The 22,720-nt window shown below is 49.3% G+C and overlaps 1 protein-coding gene across 1 annotated transcript in view; it reads left to right on the top strand.

Annotated features, from left to right (window-relative positions):
- POLR1A (RNA polymerase I subunit A) overlaps window positions 1-22,720 on the top strand; it is a 76,208-nt gene that overhangs the window by 33,263 nt on the left and 20,225 nt on the right. The window contains exons 14-24 of the mRNA XM_036748540.1: window positions 999-1,190; window positions 6,712-6,861; window positions 9,156-9,339; window positions 10,201-10,283; window positions 10,375-10,533; window positions 12,685-12,783; window positions 12,961-13,113; window positions 13,956-14,038; window positions 17,659-17,824; window positions 19,275-19,496; window positions 20,370-20,584. Coding sequence (XP_036604435.1) covers window positions 999-1,190; window positions 6,712-6,861; window positions 9,156-9,339; window positions 10,201-10,283; window positions 10,375-10,533; window positions 12,685-12,783; window positions 12,961-13,113; window positions 13,956-14,038; window positions 17,659-17,824; window positions 19,275-19,496; window positions 20,370-20,584 — 1,706 coding nt within the window. The remainder of the gene's footprint in view (window positions 1-998; window positions 1,191-6,711; window positions 6,862-9,155; window positions 9,340-10,200; window positions 10,284-10,374; window positions 10,534-12,684; window positions 12,784-12,960; window positions 13,114-13,955; window positions 14,039-17,658; window positions 17,825-19,274; window positions 19,497-20,369; window positions 20,585-22,720) is intronic.

Here is a 22,720-nt window from a genome sequence, read left to right as displayed (position 1 = left end):
TCATCTAAATACCTCACATATTACCATGAACAAACACCAGAGTCAGGACTCAGTTAACTAGCAATCAGAACGTGATCGAGGTTGAAAGCATCAATCAAGCTAAGCCCTTCATCCTTGCCCCATGAGGTTTCTGTGATGGATCTTGTTTCCTGTTCTCCTCAGCTGTTAGTGTTCCTGTCCCCAGCTATCTTGTGTCTTGTATTTATTCTTTGTGTGTTTACGTATGCATAGGTTGTCTCTGGAGAGATAGCCAGGTCCTTTGTATCACCAGTGCCTAGCATGTAGTGCTTAACAAATGCATTGATTACTTAACAAATGTTGGTTGGCCAGTTGATTTGGAGAGCCCTTTAGCCAACGTTCCCCAGGGCCTACTATGAGCTAGGAATGGTAATAACCCCTGTGGAGAAGCGACCTCAGATAACTGTCATCCTTGCTTTCAAGGGGATCATACTCTAGTCAATCAGCGAGCATTTACTAAGCACCTACAATGTTCCAGGCACCATGCTAGGCCATGGGGTTATAGATACAAAGAATGAAACAGCCCTGCCCTCGGAGAGCTCCCAGTCCGTGCTCCTGTTCAATGGGCAAGAGACCCACGGGATGCACTTTGAATGCTTGTGCCTTGTCTGGTGGCCAGTGGCCACATTTTATCTGCCCCAGTGTGTGCTGAGTATATACTGGTGAGACCGGGATGGGATGGCCCTAGAGTCAGTGAGTTAGGAGTGGCGGTTTGATGAAGGAGAAAAGGGGAAGCAATGACTGACAGCAAATCTGGAGATCAGTCGGTGGGGCCTGGCAGTCTACAGCTCTTTTGGTTTTTGGGGGGGGGAGCCGGGGTTTGGGAGGGGGGAACAGACTAGTCCAGGATAGAGTGTCATGGAAGAAAGAGAGATAGAGGTCACACTTGCTGGAGAGCCTTGAAGCCTGTGATTAGAAATTTAAGTTTGCCTCTAAAAATGTCTTCTCTTTCCGCTGCCCTCTGTGCTTCGGTCTGTCAGGATGGCCAGCCATTGGCTGGATTGATTCAGGATCACATGGTCTCCGGCGCCAGAATGACCACCCGGGGCTGCTTCTTTACCCGGGAGCAGTACATGGAGCTTGTGTACCGAGGACTGACGGACAAAGTCGGACGAGTGAAAATCTTTCCTCCTGCCATTCTCAAGCCCTGCCCGCTGTGGACAGGAAAGCAGGTAAAAATCAGCCATTTTTCTTCTGTCCTCTTCAGTCCAGGAACGTTCTCCTTGGCAGGAAAAAAACCAAAAAGTAACGGAAAAGAGCCAACAACTGAGAAACAAGATAAAAGCTAAGCAGTCTGACTTGTGTCTCCTCCCCATTGGCATCACTCCCTCCACCTCAAGCCGGGGTCCAGTCCTTCTGCGAGCCTCCTCTCTCTGTTACTGTTATGGTTCCTGGCCATACTGAACTTTGGAGTGGTGGGTGCTCGTTTTACGGGCTGCCCCACGTTGATATTCCTTGTCCTTTACCCACCTTGCTGTCATCTTTTGGACTTACCTTTTAAAAACTCCAAGTTGACTAGTGAGCCTTCCAGTCTGCTCCATCCGTTTTTTTAATGACTCCTCCTTTTCCTCCTGTTAGAATCTCTTTCATTTCCTTCTGTAGAATGCTATTCTTTAGAGCCTCTCTTCTGCCCTGACTTGATTTCTCCTATAGGATGTTAACCCACAAGATGGATGGATTGAGGGACTGAAGATCATGGCAAGGGTGAAGAGTACTGTTCTTGGAGTGGACAGGTTGGGGGGGGCGGGGCAGGGTGGAATGATGAGAGGCTGGGGGCTGGGGTGTAGTTTCAGGGAGAATTATTCTGAAAATGGCGCACCTCAGAGAGCTGGTGAAGCTTAATGTGCCATCCTGCTGGCATGTGGCTGAAATGCAGTGGAGGAGAAGGCCACTGGACCTAAGGATTAAGGATTAAGGGGTCACGTGGCAGGAAGGGCATCAGCATGAATCTGGAGATGATGGCAGGAGATTGGGCTGAGAATCAAAATAAGTCGGGAGAGTGACCTGGACCAGGGTGAACATATAGTAGCAACAAAGGCAGTCAGCGTAGATTGCAGAGGCCTTGGAAGAGGAGTCAGTGAGGTGGCGGGCCATAGAGGAGTGGTCTGCAGACAGTAGTGGAAAGAGATGGAGTGGGACCAGCCAGCCCTTCTTCTGGGCCTGTGTGTGCGGTGAGAGAGGAGGCTGAAGGAGTGGCTTCCAGTGAGTGGGAACGGATGTCTCCCTAGGGGAGAGCCAAGGGTCCTTTAAAAGTGACAGGGGCAAGTTTTGAGGATGTAGGGGAGTTGGTAGGCAGTGGCCAGGGGTTCTTTGGGGCACAGTGGAGTGGGTTAGACCCCAGGTGGAGATTGGAATACTACTGGGGCTGAGAAGGGCTGGTGAGAACAGGAATGATAGCGTTTGTAAAGTGCTTAACACAGTTGCTGGCACACAGTAGGTGCTCCATAAGTGCTTGCTGTTAGGAGGATTTGGGAGGCACTGCTCTTGGTGCAGAGCCCCAGGGGGTCAGAGCAGGTGGCTTTGCAGCCAGGCCCTAGTTAAGCCCTTTTCCCTTGGCCTTGGACCTTGGAGATGGGGGAGTTTCTGGTCCTGAAACAGGATTCTGCTTAAAAAGCAGGTTCCAAGCCTGGGAAGTTTGTTTACTGTTTCCCCAGCTCTTCTTTTCCCACTGGAAGCCATCAGTCTTTGTCATCATTTGTAATGGCTAAAATCCTGTGCCAGGAAAGATGGCTTGGCTTTTAAAGCTGCATGCATAGTGTTGCTCTTTGGCCTGGAAGTGGATGTCTCTTTGGTGCAGCTGGACTCTGGCTTGAAAGAATGACCTTGCACTGGAGAAGGCCAGCACCAACTGGGCAGCACCTGGCTGACAGCACTGGCTCTCTCAACTGCCATGGCTGGTTTCCTTTGCCTCCCCTGAAGCACCGCTTAATGTCCCATGTCCTAGAGCAGCTGCTGCCCCCACAGTGGCCAGTGATTGACCTTGGAGTGAGACCGTGCATTCAGAGAGGGCCTCGGGGCATGTGCCACTTGAGAAGGCACATTCCAGTAGTTCTCCGTTCTCCTGCACATATTAGCACAGTGCCTGGCACAGATGAGCTTGTGGACCACCTGATCCCTAGGAATAGGTGATAGGTAGATCTGCCACCCCTAGTCAGCCCTGCCTCCACATTGTCCATGTAAAGAAAGTCCCTGCACCATGGACCATAGGTCACAGCTTCCAGAGCCTGTCCCTGGCAGCTCTGCTTCTGAAACCTTCTTTGGTTGGTCTGTCTTCCACTCCCAGTGTGGAAACTTCCCCCACTGATGCAGATCCAGAGTTTAAAACTTTTGTCTGAGACCATTGCCTGGGGCTGTCACAAGTTCAGCCAGCTTTCCTGGGAAGGGCCAGGGACAGGACTTATCAGGCACTTTCCCTGAGAGTTGGACCATGAGCCCCATCCTGTCTTTGAAGCTGGTCAGTTCAGCCTGACTTTAATTTGAATTGTGTACACAGCCAAAGATGAAGTGTCCTGTCCCTTTGAGGAGCTTGTATTCTCTGAGGGAGTGAAGGGGATTATGCTTCATTATGTCACCGGAGCAGAGATTTCTGGCTAGAAGGGTCCTCAGGCCCCCTCATTTTGTGGAAAAGATAGCCAAGGCCCATAATGACGAAATGTCCAAGATCACGTGGGTAGAAATTGTCCTAGGTGGGACAGAGGCTCACCTCGTGACTCCAAAGCCAGTGCTCAGGCCACTGAGTGGCAGTTGTGTCCTTCCTGGCTCTGGCAGCCACACCTGAACTGCCCAGGCTTGGGGATAATGAGTTTATATTTACCTTGTCATTGGAGTGTAAGGTGCAGGATACTCTCTTAGGCCATGCTGGGTGAGGAGGTCACATGTCTTCCTTCTGTTAACCTACGTGACATTGGCAGGAAATAAATAAGTGGATGTTAGTTGTGAGTCTTCACCTGTACTCAGGTCCCGGAACAGCATGGAGACCACGTGTCCTGTTCATCCTTCCCTGCATCTCCTTCATCAAGTTGTGCCCCTGAGGCACCCACCAGGCTTGGCAGGGAGACTTGCTTCTCTCTGGGGCGTGTTAGTGCCTCCCCAGGGGTCTGGTCATTACATGCTTCTGGGTGTTTGTCCTTCTTGTTGCATTGATTCATCCTCATCGTCTCTCCTTCCTCCTCTGCCCCCTGATGCCCGTGGTCACTTCTGGGCAAGCAGGGCCACCACGAGTTGAACAACCCCCATGGAAAGGGGGGGAGGGGCTTCAACTCTTGGGTCCCTTCTCCCCCTAGGTCAGTCAGTTGTCTCTCATATTGCTTATTTCCCTTTCACTCCCACTTCTTGATCTGTTGTGTACATTTTCCATCTCTTTCTGGTCTCTTCTCACTGATCTCTGTTCTTGCGGCTGTCCAGGTCATTTTCCTAATAAACACGTCTGACCCTGTCCTTCCCTCTGGTCAGATTACCCCACATGGCTCCCTCTTGCCCTCGGGTTAAGGGGTCAACTTGATGGCTGTCATTTAGGCCTTTCCCGCCCTTTTATCCTATCATAATCTTGGATCATTCTGTCTCTCCTGTGCCTTATGACCACCAAACCCAAGTCAGAGTACAGGACCAAAGGGTTGGAGCGTGGAACACTTGAGACTGAGTTAGAATCCCATTGTGTGGCCCCACTATCCTTGATAGTGGAAAAAAAATGAGGTATACAAGCATTTATAGATGCTTTTTTCTGTTTTTTGTTTGTTTTTTTCTTCCTGGTCTCATCCTCAAGTGCCCTCGGGAAGATGTGGCTTAGTGGGGGTATCTTACCAAGTGTTCCTTAAACATGTTTTTTCTTTGGTTGCTTCTCACTGCCCTAGGAATCAGTACTTTCAATGATCTCCCCAGGGAGGTGAGGGAGAGAGAGGGAGAACGGCAAAGAAAGAGAGACAGAATTAAAATAACTTTTCTGCCCATTTGCAGTGCTTTGTTGATGATCCTTTCTTTCTCTAATTCTTACTTTCTCATTATGGCCTTTCCCTCTCCCCTTCCTTAACCATATGTACAGTCACAACAGACAGATCCACCCATCAGCTGTGTCAGAAGTGCACCTCGAGTCCACTCCTCACTCCCCTTTGGAGCATCTGTCTGGAGCACAGTTTTGCCTTTGTAGTGCTGTACTTATCTTAGCTGTTCTCCTGGCCCTGCTCACTTCATCCTGCATCTCATGTAGGTCTTCTCAGTTTTATTTGAGTCTGTCTCTTGCATCGTTTCTTATGCCGCAGGAATATTCCACCCCATTTATATGCCGTAATTTGTTTAGCCAATCATCTGCCCAACTGCTAGGCATCTGCTTTGATTCTGTCTTTGTTAAAACAAAATAGCTGCTACAAAGATTTTTGTACCTGTGGGTACTTTCCCTCTTTCTCTGATCTTTTTGCAGTATAAGCCCAACGGTGGTTTCGTCACTTTTGGGGTCTGCTGTCCAGAATGGTTGGGCCGCTTGGCCACTTCCCCTGCAGTGTGGTTCTGGCCTTCTCTCCTTCTGTAGCCCTGCCACTAATGGTTATCCTTTTTGTTTCCTTTTCTTTTCAGATTTTTGATGATCTGATGGATGTGAAGGGTTCTTGCAATTTTTATTTCTCTTCTTAATGATTTGGAACATTTTTTAATGGTTTCTTCTTTTGGGAACTGCTCAAGGAATGTCTCTTGTTCTAATGTAGTTGTATTAATTCCCTTATAGGTAAGATATTACACATTTGTCAGAGAAATTGACCTCATAGGCTTTTTTTAACCCTAGTTTAACTGTACTTTTTTATTCTAACTATTGATTTTGTTTGTACAAAAACTGTTCTCTTTTTATCTCATGTGGTCCTTTCCATCCCTTGTTTGGTCAAAAACCTTTTTCATATTCATAATTGCAAAAATGATATCTTTTCCTACTTTTTAAATGTATTTATGATATGAGCATTTAACTAGGTCCTATGTCTGTCTAAAACATTCGTGGCATATGGTGCAAGATGTTGGCCAAACCTAATTTCTGCCAGACTGATTTCTAGCTTTCCCAGAAGTTTTAAAATTTCTTTAAGAAGTAGTTAAAGTGTGCCAGTATTTGTCCTGTTTCCCATGGGGCAGGCGTCAAAATGTCATTTAAATAGGTTCCTGTGGAGCTTAACTGCATGCCAGGCCTTTTACTCATGTTCATTCTTCTAGTTTCTTATTAACTTGGGTCTTCGCGCTGACAAATCTGTGGTCTTGACTGTGCACAGACAGCTGGGTCAGGAAAGACTCCCAGATGATTGACAGCTTGTTTCCTGTCTGTTACAACATAATCCGTTTCAGGTTTTGTTGTGGTTTTGTTGTTCCCACGTCTAGTGGCTCCCAATCCTTTTCTTAAAGAAAGTGCTGTGCCGTATAGACATGAGGCTTCCCCAGGCCTTGACCTCTCTGTGCCACGGTATATGACATGTCCTTTTTGGGTTTTTGTTGTCCCCCAAGCTTGTGTTTTGGAATGTGACTTAAATGAGATGTGAGCCCGGTGAGTGTGCAGCGAGGTGCCTGGAGTGGGCCCCGCAGGCTGGTGATCTGCTACCTTTCTGCGGAGGACACTGGGGGCTGTGCAGAAATGAAGCCATTTCAAGAGGCTTACTATCTGCCCTCGATGGATGGGAAAGGAGCCGCCAAGCTTCCTCACGAATTTGTGCTGTCTTTGCTTCTATACAGGTGGTCTCTACATTGCTAATAAACATAATCCCAGAGAACCACATCCCCTTGAATTTGATCGGGAAGGCAAAAATCAGCGGGAAAGCCTGGATCAAGCAAAGTGCCCGAGGTGCACCAGGTTGTGGCTTGGATGCTATGTGCGAATCCCAGGTATGTTTGTGACTGTTCTTATTTCTCCAGGTCTAGAGGCAAGGCCTCATCTGGAGCAGGTTGATGAGAAATAGAAGAGGACAGGCAGGCAGATAAGCACAAAACTAGGCAATGATTCCTGAGAGGAAAAAGAGAGTTTTGGCCCAAAATGGTGTCGAGTGCTAGGTTACAAAGGAACATGGCTGTCATCTCTAGCATGTTGCCCCAAGAGTCCTCCCCCATGATGGAATGCTTCCTCCAGTCAATACCACTGAATGTCGCGCAGGAAGACTCAGATGAAACAGGCCTTAGGACAACCTCCATATGTTCCCATCAAGTTTTCTTTCTTCCATTTTGCCAGCTGCTCCTGAATACTGTTAAGCAGTGGAGCAAAACTGGTCCAAAGAATGAGATCCTCATGATTCTTGTAGGATTGTTTGCCCCTCTGGTAGACTCTCCATACTCTCCCCCTCAGCTTCTCTGCTTGAGTAATTGTAGTTCTCTGAAAGAAGTCCTCAGGGTTAGGCAAACTCTTACCCTGTTCATGTCAGCAGAAAGAATCAGAACCACCAGGGGTATGTTTATCAGACTTGGGATTTCACTGGTGGCGGGAAATCTTGGTAAAGAAGCTTGTGACATGGTAGATCAGCACCTGTCCTGCAGTTTACAGCCGTGGAGAGTTGCTGGGGACACTGAGGCTTGCCCGGTGACCTGCCTGGGGTCTTCTGGTTCTCATGAGGATGATTCAGTGTCCAGTACTAAGGTGCTGGGGAGTGATTTAGCACCCAGGCAATGGAATTCATGGCATAGTGAAAGGCTTTCTAAAGGGATTTTAGACCAGGGCCATATGCACCCAAAGCCTTCCTTCGTTAGATGTCCACTAGCTTGGGCTTTGTATCAGTCACTCAAGCCACAAGCATTTATTTTTCTCTATCTATCTCTCTAGAGATCTATCTGTCTATCTATGTGTCTGTCTATTTCTCTCTGTCTATCTATCCATTTATTCATTTATTATTGTGAGGCATTCAGGGTTAAGTGATTTACCCAGGGTCACACAGCTAGTATGTGCCAAGTGTCTGAGGCTGGATTTGAACTCAAGTCTCCTGGCTCCAGGGCCGGTGCTCTAGCCACTGTGCCACCTAGTTGTCCCAGTTATTTTTAAAGGTTGTATTTTTTTACTCTGAATTTAACAAATATCAAAAAGAACATCCTGTACACAAAGTAGACCAGAAAAAGAGGATTGGATATGGAACTGGAAATTTCTATTATCCACTGCTTGCTTTTTAAAAAAATAGGATAAAATCAACGTTATTCCCAAAGCCATTTGGTTTGTCTGTGTTTCTCTCTGAATGTTTTTCTGTTCTCTGAATTTTAAAAAAAACGTTTCAATGACTCTCTTTTCTTTCTTAACACTTTTTTGTTGGTAGTACTATTTTTCCCTACTTCTCAAATCCCTTCTCCCAAATGAAAAAAAGGAAAAATACAGTCCTTGTAAAGAAAGGAAAGAGGGAAGGGAGTAAGACTTTCATTAAGTGCCTATAATGTGCCTGGCACTGTGCTGAGTGATTTACAGATCCTACCTCATTTATCCTCACAACAGCCCTGGGAGGTAAGGACTATTATCCCCATTAAACAGCTGAGAAAACTGAGGCAGACAGCAGTTAAGTGACTTTTCCAGGGTTACACAGCTATTAGGTCAGTCTCTGAGGCAGAATTTGAACTTGAGTCTTCCCTGACTCCAGGCCCAGTGTTCTCTACACTTTAGCCACCATGTATAGAAATACATGTCTCGTTCTGCACTCTTGGCTCATCGTTCCTCTGGCATTAGGAGATGGGTAGCACAGTGGCCATTTATTAGGTGCCTACTAGGTGCTAGACAGGAAATATAAAGACAAAAGTGGAGCTCCGCTCCCCTCACGAGGCTTTTATTCTCTCTGGGGAGACAAGATGTACACGTCTAAGTACATGCAAGATATATGTGGCAGTTGTTTGGGGAGGTGGTGTGTGTGTGGGGGTATGTGGGTGTGGGTGTGTCTACGTCTACATAAACCCATGCTAGGCGGTGGGAGGGTGAGGTACGTATGAGGGCTTTGAAGTAGTTCTGGCATCATGGGTAGAGAGGTGGCCTTGGCATTGGGAAGACCCAGACTGGCATTAGTGAACCTCTTGGTGCCTGGGCTACTCTAGCTCAAAGATGACATTGTGAAGCTGGGTGCCTGCCTAGGTTGGTAGGAGCCTCATCTTGTGAGTGGCCTGCATAATGTTGCACTGTCACCAACTGTCACCATTGCCGTCCCCCCTTTTCCTCCTCGTAGGTCATCATCAGAGAAGGGGAGCTGCTCTGTGGGGTCTTGGACAAGGCCCACTATGGCAGCTCTGCCTATGGCCTGGTCCACTGCTGTTACGAAGTCTATGGCGGGGAGACAAGCGGCCAAGTGCTCACATGTCTGGCTCGCCTCTTCACAGCCTACCTGCAGCTCTACAAGGGCTTCACCCTGGGTAAGGTCCTGGTGCACCTGGAGGCCCAGACTGGATTATAGAAGTGGGCCCTTCACTTTTAGTTGACAGGTGGCTCAGCTCCTTCCTGGGGCTTTAGAAGGTGTTGGCTACTTGAACTCTAGTTCTGCTGGCCTGTCCAAGAAGCAGCAATGGGGTTCAAGTGCTTTGGAGGAGGGTGTGGGGCGGGGGTCTTCTTCAGCCATCTTGGTTGACTAGAGAGTATTTGTGAAAGGTCAGTCCAAGTCACCTAATACTGACCTCATTAGAGGGACCCAAATCTTCTGTAGCCAGTGAGATGCTTCTTTCCACTTTGATTCACTCGGGACCTAAAAGCCTCTTTGAACAACTTGAGAAATAATTTTTCAAACACAACAGGTTTTGTTTGCTTCTCAGCTCGGAGCCGGAAATGGGGCCCTTGCTTGTGGTTTAGTTGGTACTATTTTGTATCAGAAGCAGGAAATGCAATGGATAATGTGTGGCCAAGGGTCCACTTGCCTTTCTTGAGGACTCACAGCTTCTCCTGTGCCCTGGCACTCCTGCTTCCACGGCAGCAGGCCCCTCTCCTCCAGAAGGGGACAGGGTATGTCCCATCTGTGAGAGGGCGTGAGGCGTGCTGCCATAGGACTGCCCCTCATTCATCTTGTCTGGAGCCAGGCTCCTTGTCAGCCTTTGCCCTGGCCACTGTCTTGGTCCCCGGCCTAGCCTCCCGCTCCCCTTTATTAGTTTCTTCTCACGTTAGGTATGTCTCTTGAGAGCAGGAACTGTTGCATCTGCTTATGTGTGGGCCCAGTGCCTGCATCCTCAGACCAGCCCCTCAGTTACACTCTCCCCCCTCCTCGTTTTGTCCATCTTATCCCGTAGGCGTGGAAGACATTCTGGTCAGACCCCGGGCAGATGCCAAGAGGCGGGCGGTCATAGAAGAATCCTCTCGCTGCGGCTCCCGAGTAAGGCAGGCTTTTGGAGGGCGGGGTTCATGGCCAGTTGCCCTTGCCCCGCCTGCACTTCGGACTGACCCATCCACTTCTCTCACCGCAGGCTGTCAGGGCCGCCTTTAATCTCCCTGACACGGCGTCATGTGAGGACATGCAGACAAAGTGGCAAGATGCCCATCTCAGCAAAGACCAGAGGGACTTTAACATGGTCGATCTCAAGTTCAAGGAGGAAGTGAATCATTACAGCAACGAGATTAACAAGGTTGGTGTAGGCCCCCTCCTCGCCTGCTGTGGTCTGCAGGGATGGCCAGGATGGCATCACCTGGTATCCCTCAGCTTGGCCAGCCAGACTCAGAAAGGAGTTTTCTCCATTTGCAGTATTTATTAGGGGCCTGCTATGTGCCAGTCACAAAGGCAAAAGAGCCCAGCTTGCATTCTGCCAGGGTCATCATCTATGAGATAGTAGGAAGGGTAAGGAGATAAGGCGAGACCACCAGCACTTGGGGGTTCAGAAGGGCTTTCTGTAGGAAGGGGCATCTGATCTGAGCCTCAAAGGACACTGGGGGACCTGAAACGGTTACCAGAAGTCTGGTTCTTTTGAAGCTGTGAGGAAAGTCTGTTTGTTCGTTGATCTCATTTCACAGATGCATTCTGAGGGTTCTTTTGGCAAATTAATTAGCAAATGCCTGAATAAAATGGATGCCTGTGTAGGGTTCAGTGATGTGCGCTGCCACGTCTTGGCTTGCACAGCCTACCAGAGACACTTGGCACCAGCTGCTCCAGGCCTTGTCCCTTCGTGGGCTTCCAAAGCCGGTTTGCCAGGCAGGCGAGAGACTGAAGAGGAGAAGGAACATGTCCTGTAGTGTCAGGCCTGGAAGGAAAAGCTCTGACCTTGGATGCTCAGGGGCTTCAGGTTCTGGGACCCAGGCTGGGGCTGTTATCTCAATCAGTTAATCTAAGTTTGCCTTCGTCACCCCCCAGAACCTCCCTTTCTGGCTTCCTTTCCCATGTCTCGGAGGCTTCCAGTCCTTCCAGTAAAGGCATTTCAGGCTGTGGATGGGAGGGTTTTGGCTATATGGGCAGGAGTGCTCATCCCGTTGGAAAGCTGCTGACAGGCAGGGATCATGTCTAGTATCCTCCTCAGCTGACCCTCCAAATATTCTCTGGAGCCTAACTCCTTAAAGCTTTCCCTGGCTTCATTCCTTTGTTTTTCTAGAGTTTGAATGTGGAGTCATTGTAACCTTAGGGCCTCAGGCCTCTGCCTCTTCCCTGGACTGCACCTTAAGCTCTGGCACAAGCCCTGCTGTGCACCATCACTTTGGGAGAGATGCCTAGGGAGAACCTCATTTAGCATGGGGTTTGCTTTTTGGAAATTAGTGTGTGGGATTGAGGGCGTCGGCCTACTGGCTTCTCCCGTACGCCACCGTGCAGATATACTTAGTCTTTCCCCCTCCACTTTTCTTTCTTTCTTTGTTTAAATAGCATTTTATTTTTTCCAATTTTAACATTCATTTTTAAAAAAATATTGAGTTCTAAATTTTTCTCCCTCCCTCTTCTAAAAATGGTAATTTGATATTGGTTATATGTGTGTAATCATGTAAAACGTTTCCATATTAACTATGCTATATAAGAAGAAAAGGAAAAACTACAAAAATATTGAAAATAGTATGCTTCGGTCTGCATTCAGATTCCATTAGTTCTTTCCCTGGAGTTGGATAATATTTTCCATCATGAGTCCTTTGGAATCGTGTTGGATCACTGTATTGCTGGGAATAGATAAGCCATTCAGAGCAGATCATGGCACACACAATGTTGTTACTGTGTAGTGTTCTGGTTCTGTCCCCTCTTCACTTTTCAATGAACAAGCATAATTTTTCTTTATTGTCTTTATTAATTAGCAAATGAACTAGTCACATGACTTAAGATACTTAGGGGGTATGTGTACACACCCACGCCCATATATATATCTATACACAAACACATATATCTGCATCTCCAGTGCGCGCGAGTGCACACACACACATCTATCTACACGTCTTTGTGTACACACACACACTAACTAGCATTGGTACTAAGTAGGGTGGAGCCCCGTGGCCTTGGGCGTGGAGGAAGCCCTTTGGAGTATGTGGACTTGCAGGCCTCGTGTTGCCCAAGTCGCACTATTGATTAGCCCACCCTCTGGATGTCCTCTTCTTTATTCTTCTCCTCCCTTTTCCTCTGGCTACTTTCTGGCCAGTGCAGGACAGAGGACACCCCAGCTAGCTCTGTTGATGGTAGCTCCAGTGAAAGACTTGCTAGGGAGGAAGGTGGTCAACATCCCCCAGCATGGTATGGGAGTGTTGGTGCCAGGCGTGGGGCTTATGTGTTCTCTGTTCATCTTGGGCTGCCCTGACTGTCTCTTTACTCTGCGTAGGCCTGCATGCCCTTCGGTCTCCACAGAGGCTTCCCAGACAACAACCTGCAGATGATGGTACAATCTGGAGCCAAAGGATCGACTGTCAACACAATGCAGGTCTGACCCCGGGCGTGTCCAAGCTCAGACTTTGTTACTCAGTTGAAAACGTCTCCGTTGGCACAGTGCCCTTGTGTCCTGTAACCACACACTTAAGGAGGCTCGGATGGTTCTCGGAAGGCCTTGTCTTCCCTGTGTCGCATGCCTCATGTCCTTGGGTGTACTTGTGCCCCACAGATTTCCTGTCTGCTTGGTCAGATTGAGCTGGAAGGGAGAAGACCCCCCCTGATGCCATCCGGGAAGTCCCTGCCCTGCTTCGAACCTTATGAAGTCACTCCCCGGTCTGGAGGCTTTGTTGCCGGCAGGTTCCTCACAGGCATCAAACCTCCCGTAGGTGCTTTCGGGGACTGTCCTCTCTTTTGTTTCTACCTTTCCTGCTAGTTTATTTTGAAAATGGGTGACTCCCTGCTTGGGTGGGGATGTGCTAAGAGGATTCTAAGTATGAGCAATAAGCTAAAAGATTCCAGGATGTCAGCGACCCCTTATTTGAAGTCCCCTTGTTGAACAGGTGGGATGGGTTAAAATGATGGCTGGTGAAGAGAATGCATTTCCCCATTCCCAAGAGAAAAGGCCTCATGACTGTTTAACATGCTCGGCCACGCATCATCACGATGCCATCTAAGGGAAAGGTCATAGTAGGGATGAACATATCCTTATTGCTAGAGAAGCTGGCTAAACCACCTTCTCACCCCATTCCTGCCAACTGGTAGGACCAAAAGGTGGGCATGGAGGGCACTGTGGGAATCCCTTTTCTCTGAGCCATACAGAAAGAATAACAGACCCTTAGGGCTGACCCTCAGCCAACTTTCAAGGTAGCTTGAGTCAGGTCTATTTTGGTCTGCTTCTGTCACCCTCTCACCTTCTTCTGCCTGGGACCCAGGCTGAGATGAAGCCAGGGGACGGGAGAATTGTTTCCACCTTTACCCTTTTTGAGCATGGACTTTGGGTGGTTATTTGTTTCTCCCTGTAGTCTGGTATTTGGCTGGAATGATAACCTTTGCAGCTATGTCCGCTTACATCCAACAAAGCCAAGGATTGGATCACTTGGCTCCGCTAATGATCGCAGCCTGTTTTGTGGTCCTAGCCAGCCATCTACCAGTGATAGAGTGGGCCCTGGCCAGAGATAATGGGAGACCCCATGTAACATTCGTGACCAATTTCTTTTCCCATAGGAATTCTTCTTTCACTGCATGGCAGGGAGAGAAGGTCTGGTAGATACAGCTGTCAAAACAAGTCGATCAGGATACCTGCAGAGGTAAGGGGACCTTCTCCTGCCTGTGAAACTGGCTCATGGCCTTTGGGGGGGGATCCCTGGATTTAGTCAGAAGAGATCCAGGTTGAGTCCCTGCCCCCATGACCCTCCAGCCACCGGAGCTGTATGAACATGGGTAAATCATCTAACCACTCCGAGTCTAAGGCTCCCCAGCTGTGGGCTACCCCAGATTTGTGGTCAGAAAAGAATCCGTTTGTAAACCTCAAGGGGCCCCATGTCTAATAGCCAGGAGCTCAGAGAGTGAGCACATCTGTGATCTCCTGTGTCCTCTAAAGACTGTAAGCATATGGAAAGGCAGAAGGATAGGCTTTGTCACCACACTGTAGCTATAGATTGCAGGCGAAGGTCTCCTCCTTCTATCCCATGCTCTTGACTCTGTGGTCTCTAAGTTGGGGGCCATGCTCTCTCCCAGGGGGAGGGAAGCCATTCTCCTGACCCATAGCACTGATTTCCCTACCCACACTTAGTGACCACTCTCCAGCCTGTTGTCTCTGGATTAGCTGTTCTTTAGCCTGGCTGGCTGGCTGGCCGGCTGGCCTGCCTTCAGTCCTGCTGCTGGAGCAAGAAGGAGCGATCTGCTTGTAGGGAGCCCAGGCTGGCCTCTTGGAGATGCTGCCTTGTGGGTAGGGCTCTGGCTTTAGCCCTTGGTCCTCCCGAGCCTGGGGGAACCAGTGCTGTGGGCTGTGGGAAATGGCTTCCCTCCTTGGAGGAGGATACCAAGAGAATCTGTGCCCTTTGTGGAACCTATTGAAGCCAGTGTGCTTTAAGACTGCAGAACCCTCAGAGAAGTGGCTGTGCGGACAGGTTGGGGGGGATAGGAAAGAGAGGAGCGTGTCTCCATTCAACTGTGATGCCAGTGAGGCCTCCCAGAGGGCCCAGGTTTGTGCCCCAGGGCTGGTACTAGGCCTTAGAGACCCCCTCCCTAGCTGTTGAGGAGGGAAAGAGAAGGCTGAGACCCACACTCTGAATACCCACTTCTTTTGTTTACTTTTTCTTTTTAAAAATTTTAGCTTATTTTAATTTTATTTTTTAATTTTGAAGCTCAGTTGTATTTTAATTTCAGTTCCAGATTCTCTCTCTTCCCCCCTTGCTCTTCCCTTCCCCTCCTTTCACGAAGGCAAGAACAACAAAACCCATTATGGCTACTTTTAGGCATGCTGAGCCAACGTCTGCACTAGCCAGGTCCAAAGAGAAAGAGAATGCGTTCCCTTCTGTCTGAATCTGGGAGTTCTCTGTCTGCAGATGGAGAATGGGTTTTGTCAGAGCTCGGGTTATTGATAAGCCTTCAGCGTCCCATTTGTTTTTAAATACGCCCGAGTCTTCAGCTACCCTCCCAAACTAGACTCCATGGACCTCGTGGTCTGGTGGGATAGGTACAACACAGACCTGATGGGCGAGCTAACTGTATGGTGGGCATGGTGCACTGAGCCACATGGGTGGCCCCTGAGAGCAGGCACCAGACAGGTGCCTTGGGACTGGGGATGGTCAGGCAAGTTCTTGTAAAACTTTGCCTCTGCCGCGCTCACCAGTCAGCCATCTCCAGTCGGAGAGGGGCCGTCATCCTTGGCCCTCTCCTCCACCCAGTCAGTTGGCAGGGCTTACGCGGCATCTCTTCCATCTGTCTTCCTCTTCTCCAGCTGTGTTGGTTAGTCCAGGCTCTCCTCTTCTTCCCCCTCAGCTATTGCAATAGCTAACTGATTTTCCTCCCTCCAGGAAGCTCTCAGTGTCCCCACCCACCCTGCTGCTCTGACCCATACCCACATCCACTCACTCACAGACACCCAGATATTCTTGAACACTCAGAAATACAAACACTTGCTCCAAGATAGCAGCCAAGTCACTTAACCTCTCTGTAACACGAGGGTGTTAGACACGGAACTTCTCCAAGATTGCTTCCAGCTGTAAAAATGCTATGATCTATGAACTGTCCCTTCTCCAGTCCAGCCCAGACCTGAGATTGTGGCAGGCCTTAAATGTCAGGCAAAGGGGACCCTGGAGGATTGGAACAGAGGAGAGATGGCAAGGTAGTGGTTTGGGAAGGTCCATCTTATGGTATCTAGCACATATGGGAGAGACAGTCTGGGACAGTGCAGTGAGGACACAGAGTCTGTTCAGGTCTGGAGCCTTCAGCATTGAAGATGGTCAGGAATGGAATGGAAGGGAGCTGAGAGGGGCATGGAGAAAGAACCAGAGAGGGAGAAGCCACAGAATGATGGTATACAGTCAACACAGATGAGGACGTTGGAGGGGGTGGTTTGCCAAGACAGTATGAATTTGGTAGTATTTGAGATGACGAGAGGACAGCCAGGTAGAAATGTGCCCATGTAGTTTGAGCTCTCCAGGGAGAGAATGACAGAGGGCCCAAAGAGCAGGGTTTAGGACTCGGTTGGCAGGAGAGGGAAGAGAAGAGAAGGCCATAGATGATGCCCACAGGAGTCTGAGGCCTCCAGGGGATCCCCAGCACAACTCTCTGAGGCTGGGGGAGGGCAGAGTTTCCCAGAGAAAAGGCTGTTTATCCTAGTCACTCCAGAGCAGACAGTAAGAGGGCTGAACTTAAACCACTGGATCTGGGAAATGGAAATGCCTGTGTTTTTCTTTCAAATGTAAATTCCTCATATGCTCGATATGGGTAATGAGAGCCAGATTGGACAAGTTTAGGACTCACCAAAGCAGAGAAATGCCTGTCTTGCCCTAAGTCTCTTGTTGATCCAAAGAACATTGGTCCCTGGAGAAGCATGAAAGAACAGGCAGCTTCCTCGGCAGCTGGGATGGAGGAGGGGTGGGGGGAGCTGCACATCTGGCCACTGGCAGCTGCAACTCTTGGTTCTGTGGCCTGCTCCCCTCCTCCGAGAAGAGCTCTGGAGTTCAGTGTGGGCCCCGCAGCCTCGGCAGAGCGGCCTAGCTTTGGCCTGTGCTAGGAGATGATGGGTCCCATGCTGTTGGGTAGAGTGCTCTAGGATGAGGCTGGTCCTTCCCCCTCCCCCAGTTGAGAAAGAAATAAAGAACAAATATCTAGTTATCAAGTATGTCTATTTGTCAGTCAAAACAATCAGCTCCGCCCCCCCCAAAGTGTCTTAATCTGTACCTTCTCCAGAGTCAGTCATCACCTCTGTCTGGAGGTGGCTGACATGTTTGCATTAGTCCTCAGGGATTGTGGGGAGTCATTGTGTCGATCAGAATCCCTAAGTTTTTCACAGTTGTTTCTCTTTACAGTACTGCTTTTATTTTATAAGTGATATATGTTTATATATTAACAAATCATACATTCATATACAATTATAGGTTTATATAGCTCACTAATGTATGATATAGTAATAAATTGTGTGTATTTTATAAATCCTAGTTCTTCATCAGTTCATACGGGTCTTGCCAGGTTTTTCTGAAGCCGTCCCCTCCATCATTTAATTGAGCGTTTTCTTTAATTATTTAATAAGCTAATTTTGAGCTTCAGCAGACCGATCACCACAGTACCTCTGGCACACATCTGGTTTACTTCCTGATGCTCCCTTGAGACTAAAGACCTGTTTTGATCCCTCCCCCAGAGTGCTCCCCCTTCTGTCCGGTATCAGCTGGGCCAGGCCTGAGCACACCTCTGTTTGCAGGTGCATCATCAAACACCTGGAAGGGCTGGTGGTTCAGTACGATCTCACTGTGCGGGACAGCGATGGCAGCGTGGTCCAGTTCCTGTATGGAGAAGATGGGCTGGATATCCCCAAGACGCAGTTCCTCCAGCCCAAGCAGTTTCCGTTTCTCCTGAGTAACTATGAGGTACAGTGCTTTCCATCACTTTGGGGTGGGGTGGGGAACAGGGTGGGAATCTTGTATCCCTGATGGGGCAGAGGGAGGCGGCTTTGTCATGCCTCTCATCTGGAAAAGGAGGTGGCTCAACACTCACTGACTTAGAGGATCGAACACCTTGTAGCCAGAAGGACCTCGGGGAGGATTTGACGCCCAGAGAGGTGGAGCCCTTCACAGACCACCCAGGCCAGGGACAGAGCCAGGTATCGCACCCAGATACAGGCTCCTCCCTCCTCCTTGTCTCTGGGCCACGTTGGTAACAGAAAAGACTGCCATAGAATAATGGCAGTGATCACACATTGCATCTGCGTGTGGCACCTTACACTTTTCAGAGTTGTTTTATGTCTCTAGATCTCAATCTGTCTAGATTCATAGATACGGCTATATGTGACAACTAGGTGGGGTGTGGATAGAGCCCTGGGCCTGGACTCAGGAAGCCCTGAGTTCAAATCCAGCCTCAGCCTCCCCCTAGCCGTGTGACCCTGGGCGAGTCACTTAGCCTCTGCTTGCCTCAGTTTCTTCCACTACAGCACCTACCTCCAGGGTGGTTGTGAGGATTGGGTGAGCTCTACAGCATTTATTTAGCACAGGGTCTAGTGCATAGTAGGCACTGTAGAAATGCTTCTGCCCTTCCCTTCCCTTCCCTTGACTTGATCCTCATGACAATTCTTAAAGGCAAGAAAAATAGTTTTCCTCCCCATTTTCCATGTGACATCCTAGTAACAGCTTAGATCTCCAAAGCCTTGGCCTTCTCAAGCGCTTTCCCCACCATTATCCCCATTTCATGAGCATTTGATTTGTCAGATGGCTTGTCCGTGATGGTGCAGCCCCTAAGAAGTCTCACCTTCCATGAGGAGCTTTTCCCTGGCTCCTTGCTCTTCTGCCTTCCCTCCGAGGCAGCCCCTCCCTCCCCCCCCCCCCATTTATCCTGGTACTGTCTCCCCATTAGACCCGGAGCTCCTTGAGGACATGCACTGTTTTCCCTTCTTTTGTATCCAGAGCACTTAGCTCAGTGCCAGGAACATAGGGGGCGCTTGATAAATGCTGCTTGATTTGAGTGCTTGACTTGTCTGAGGCAAGGTTCAGCTTCAGCCTTCCGGACTCCCAGCCTGGCTTTCTGTGCCAGGCAGAGGCTCTCAGTTCTTGGGCCAGGGGCACCCGGCTAATAGCCAGGGCTACTAACTCAGGGTCAGGTGCTTTTCCCAGGGAATCTTCACTGCCTAAAGGTCAGGAAAGGATGTCCCCATGTGAGGGGTCAGCTGCCCCTTGCTCCTCATCTTCCCTCTTTCGGCCTGGCCAGGAATGACTTCCATGCCTTGCCTGCCCCTCCTCTGCGGCTAGGCCCACCCGCCTTCTGGCTCCGGTTTGAGCAGTGGTCCAGGGGCTATCACATTTTGGTTCACTGGTCTTGCTTTTCTAGGCAATACGGAAATCAAAGCATCTGGATGAAGTTTTATCCAAAATGGACCCCACGCAGGCTCACCAGCACTCCAAAGCCCTCAGGAAGTGGCGTGCCAAACATCCTCCCCCCTGCCCCAGACAGGGGGCCTTTCTCAGCTATTCCCAGAAAGTGCAGGCAGCAGTCCGGGCCCTGAACCTCCCTGGGGGGAGCCAGAATGGCCGCGACCCCAATGCACAGAAGGTAAGCAGCTCCCACGGGGCTTCAAGGTGACCTCGGACACACACCAGCCCACTCTAGGGCTGGGAGGTACCTGAGGCCATCTGGTTCAACTCCCTGATTTACAGATGAGGAAACTGAGGCCCAGAGAAGAAGTCAGCCTACCACAAAGCCCCAGAGCTGGGATTTGAGCCCCACCCGTCTGCCTCCCAGGGCAGCCTTTCTGCCTCCCCTACAAGGCCTCTTGTGTGTGTGGAAGACGCTCATGATTTGGAGTGGACTTTGACAACATTATCATCTTAATTTAAAAACCATTCTAATGGTAGTTTAGGTTTAGAGAGTTTGACAGTCACAGTTAATGTCCTTCTATAGTAAGGAAAAACTTCTTGATAGAGATTTCCAAAGATGGGATGGGCTGCCCCAGGAAGGTGTTTGTGTCACACACACGCACACACACACACTCTCACACATACACTCCGCACGTGTGCACGCACACACATTACCCCCATACACACACCTGGGTTCTGGTTATAGAGGGGAGTCTTGTTCAGGTGTGGGGTGGACTTGGCCTTTGAGGCTTCCCCCCAGCTTTGACATTCTGGGATATTCACAGTAAACCTAGAGGCAGTGAGGGCAGATAGTATTAATCCTACTTTTCCAGTGGAGGCACTAGGGCCTGGAGGGGTGCTGGAATTTGCCCGCCATCACACAGTAAGTAAAAGAGTATAGAGTCAGCGCTAGGCCCCTGCACCACCGCACAGCCTTTTCACCCATTATGGGCAGTCCTACCTCTGCTCCTAGGACAGGGACATTGAAATGGGCACTTGGATTCTCCAAGCAGTGGTCCCTGGGGGTTGCCATTTGGACAGTGGCTCTATATTGTCTTTTCTGTTCCAGATTTTGGAAATGTGGTCTGAGTTAGATGAGAAGAGTCAGAGGAAGTATGTGAAGAGAGCCCTACCCTGCCCTGATCCCAGCCTGGGCGTCTGGCGTCCTGACATCCACTTTGCATCTGTGTCAGAAACATTTGAAAGCCAGGTTGATGCATATGCCCAGGAATGGGTGGCTCAGGAGGAAAGGAGCTATGAAAAATCAGAACTATCTCTTGACAGGTAACATTTGGGAGTGGATCAGGGGAGGGGCTGAGGTGGGGGGAGGGAGGGAAGATGTGTGTGAAGGGTATCAATGGAGTCTTTTCTGTGTGAAGACCCAAGAGAGCTGGGGTCCGCAGAAGCTGGTGGCCTCAGTGTCAGGCCTCTGCGGACCAGGATCCAGAGAAGACAGGAGTGAGCAGGGCTGGGGGCTCCCCTGCAGTTGAAGACTAGAGACCAGTACCGGGATGTAGTCAGGAATGTACCCACACAGAAGCCTGCAGCTATGAGCCCAGGAAGTCACGTGCTGTCTTTGTCACCTGCCCTCCCTGCCCTCACCTTCCTCAGCTGGAAAACAGGGAGCTCATAGGAACTGGGTCATCATGTTCCTCACTGGCCAAGCCTTCCTCCAGAAAAGGTCCTGTGTGTGGGGCCTTGCAGCTGACAACGGGCATGGAGAATTGGGAGAGGCCCAGAGAGCTTAGCATGAGCCTGAGATGGCCAAGGGGACTTCCATTTCCCGCTTCATCTAGGTAATGGAAGAGAGAGAGAACATGGTGGGGAGGCATCTTCCAAGGTGAACAATCTTTTGGGACCAATTCTCTGGTTTCATTGATGCAAGAGAGCTCCCTCCACCAATGCAATCTGGCATCGTTTCTGCTCCTAGCATCTGACAGAGTTGCCCGATGGGTTTGTCTGGGGTCACAGAGGCAGGACCTGATCCTGATTCCAAGGTCAGCTTTAGCTAGCGTGTATGCCCGGCTGGTTCTCCAATGAACTAAATCACTTAAGATGCTTTGAGAAGCATTAGACCGAAGATATTTCTGCTCCCCTCCTGGGAATATGTCACTAAAACGGCATCCACTCAGCCTGTTGTAACTGACCATTACACTTTTATTGTGCTTCCTCCCTGTCACCTCTCCAGAGGCTCGTCCTGTAAGAACATGCAATTTGGGGGACTTGGCAGGTATCATAAGGAGCGATGGTTTCTATTACACAGCTGCCAGTGTGAGGCCCACAGCCTGCTCTCCTTGCTTCTCCAGTCTCTCCTCCCTGGGAATCTTTCCTTCCCCTGTCACACAAGGGCTAGAGGGCCCATGGCCTTTTCACCCGGCTTCTTCATCTCCCCCAGAGGGCCAGAGGGAGCAGAGCGGTTCAGTTTCCAGCTAGCTCATTTCCTGGAAGCAAGGCAGAGATGGTCTCTGCAAAACGCATTAGCTGCATGCCCCCCCGCCCTGCCGCCCCCAAGCCCTGGAGCCAAATCTTTTCAAAGGAGAGATCCACCAGGATTAAGCCCCACAAATGCCCACAGTACAGGAAGCACCAGCTCCAGTTTGGTCTCTTAGGTGTATTCAGATGCTTTCAGACATCGGTTATTTTTAGCTAGTTATGTACAAGGATAATCTGATCTAGGAAAAAATGTGGATTATAAATGAGTTCTTTGCATTTTTAAAAATTTCCCAACATTAGTTCACTGAAGGTGACTTGACAAAGTGTTGCCTAGTTCATGTTCTCAGAGGACTTTCTTTCCTAGTTAAGAATGTTTGTAATTAAGATAATATGTATACTGACTGCTTCTCAGGTGCTGAGCCACACTAGTTTAAATTTAAGAGAACAGATGGATCTTGTCTTACTTTTTTTGCATTTAGCAAAGCCTTTGTGGATGGCACATTCAGCCTGAGATTAGCCTGCCCAAGTTTACCCAAATTCTGAATGAATCGGGTCCAGATGAGTAAAGTTGGGATGCTATGTTTTGTTCCTGAGCCCTGGTGATATACCAAGGTGTTCCTGGGAAGGTAGACATTGATAGTATCTCCTAAGTGGGTTACAGTTGTACAAATGGCCCAGGGAGATGGGTAGGATTTTCAAAGTTATTTAAGTGCCTACTCCTCACTCAAAAGTGAGCGAATCCCTACCCCAAAGGATCTTTCATTCTTATCAGGGGAGATAGAACGCACTCTTATAAATAGATTAAAAACTATGAGGTCATTTCAGGTGGGCAGGCCCTAGCATTTGGGCAGGGGTAGATCAGGAATGGCCCCATGCAGGAGGTGGGTGGCAGTCCTTGATCTGACCTTTGAAGGAAGTGAGGGATTTTAAAGCAAGGTCCTAGCACAGGCACCTGGAGCCTCAGGGACTCAGTGCCTAAGGGTATCT

Source organism: Trichosurus vulpecula, chromosome 3 (assembly GCF_011100635.1).
Source record: "Trichosurus vulpecula isolate mTriVul1 chromosome 3, mTriVul1.pri, whole genome shotgun sequence".
NCBI classification, from domain to species: Eukaryota; Metazoa; Chordata; class Mammalia; order Diprotodontia; family Phalangeridae; genus Trichosurus; species Trichosurus vulpecula.
This window is presented reverse-complemented; position numbering and strand designations above follow the sequence as displayed.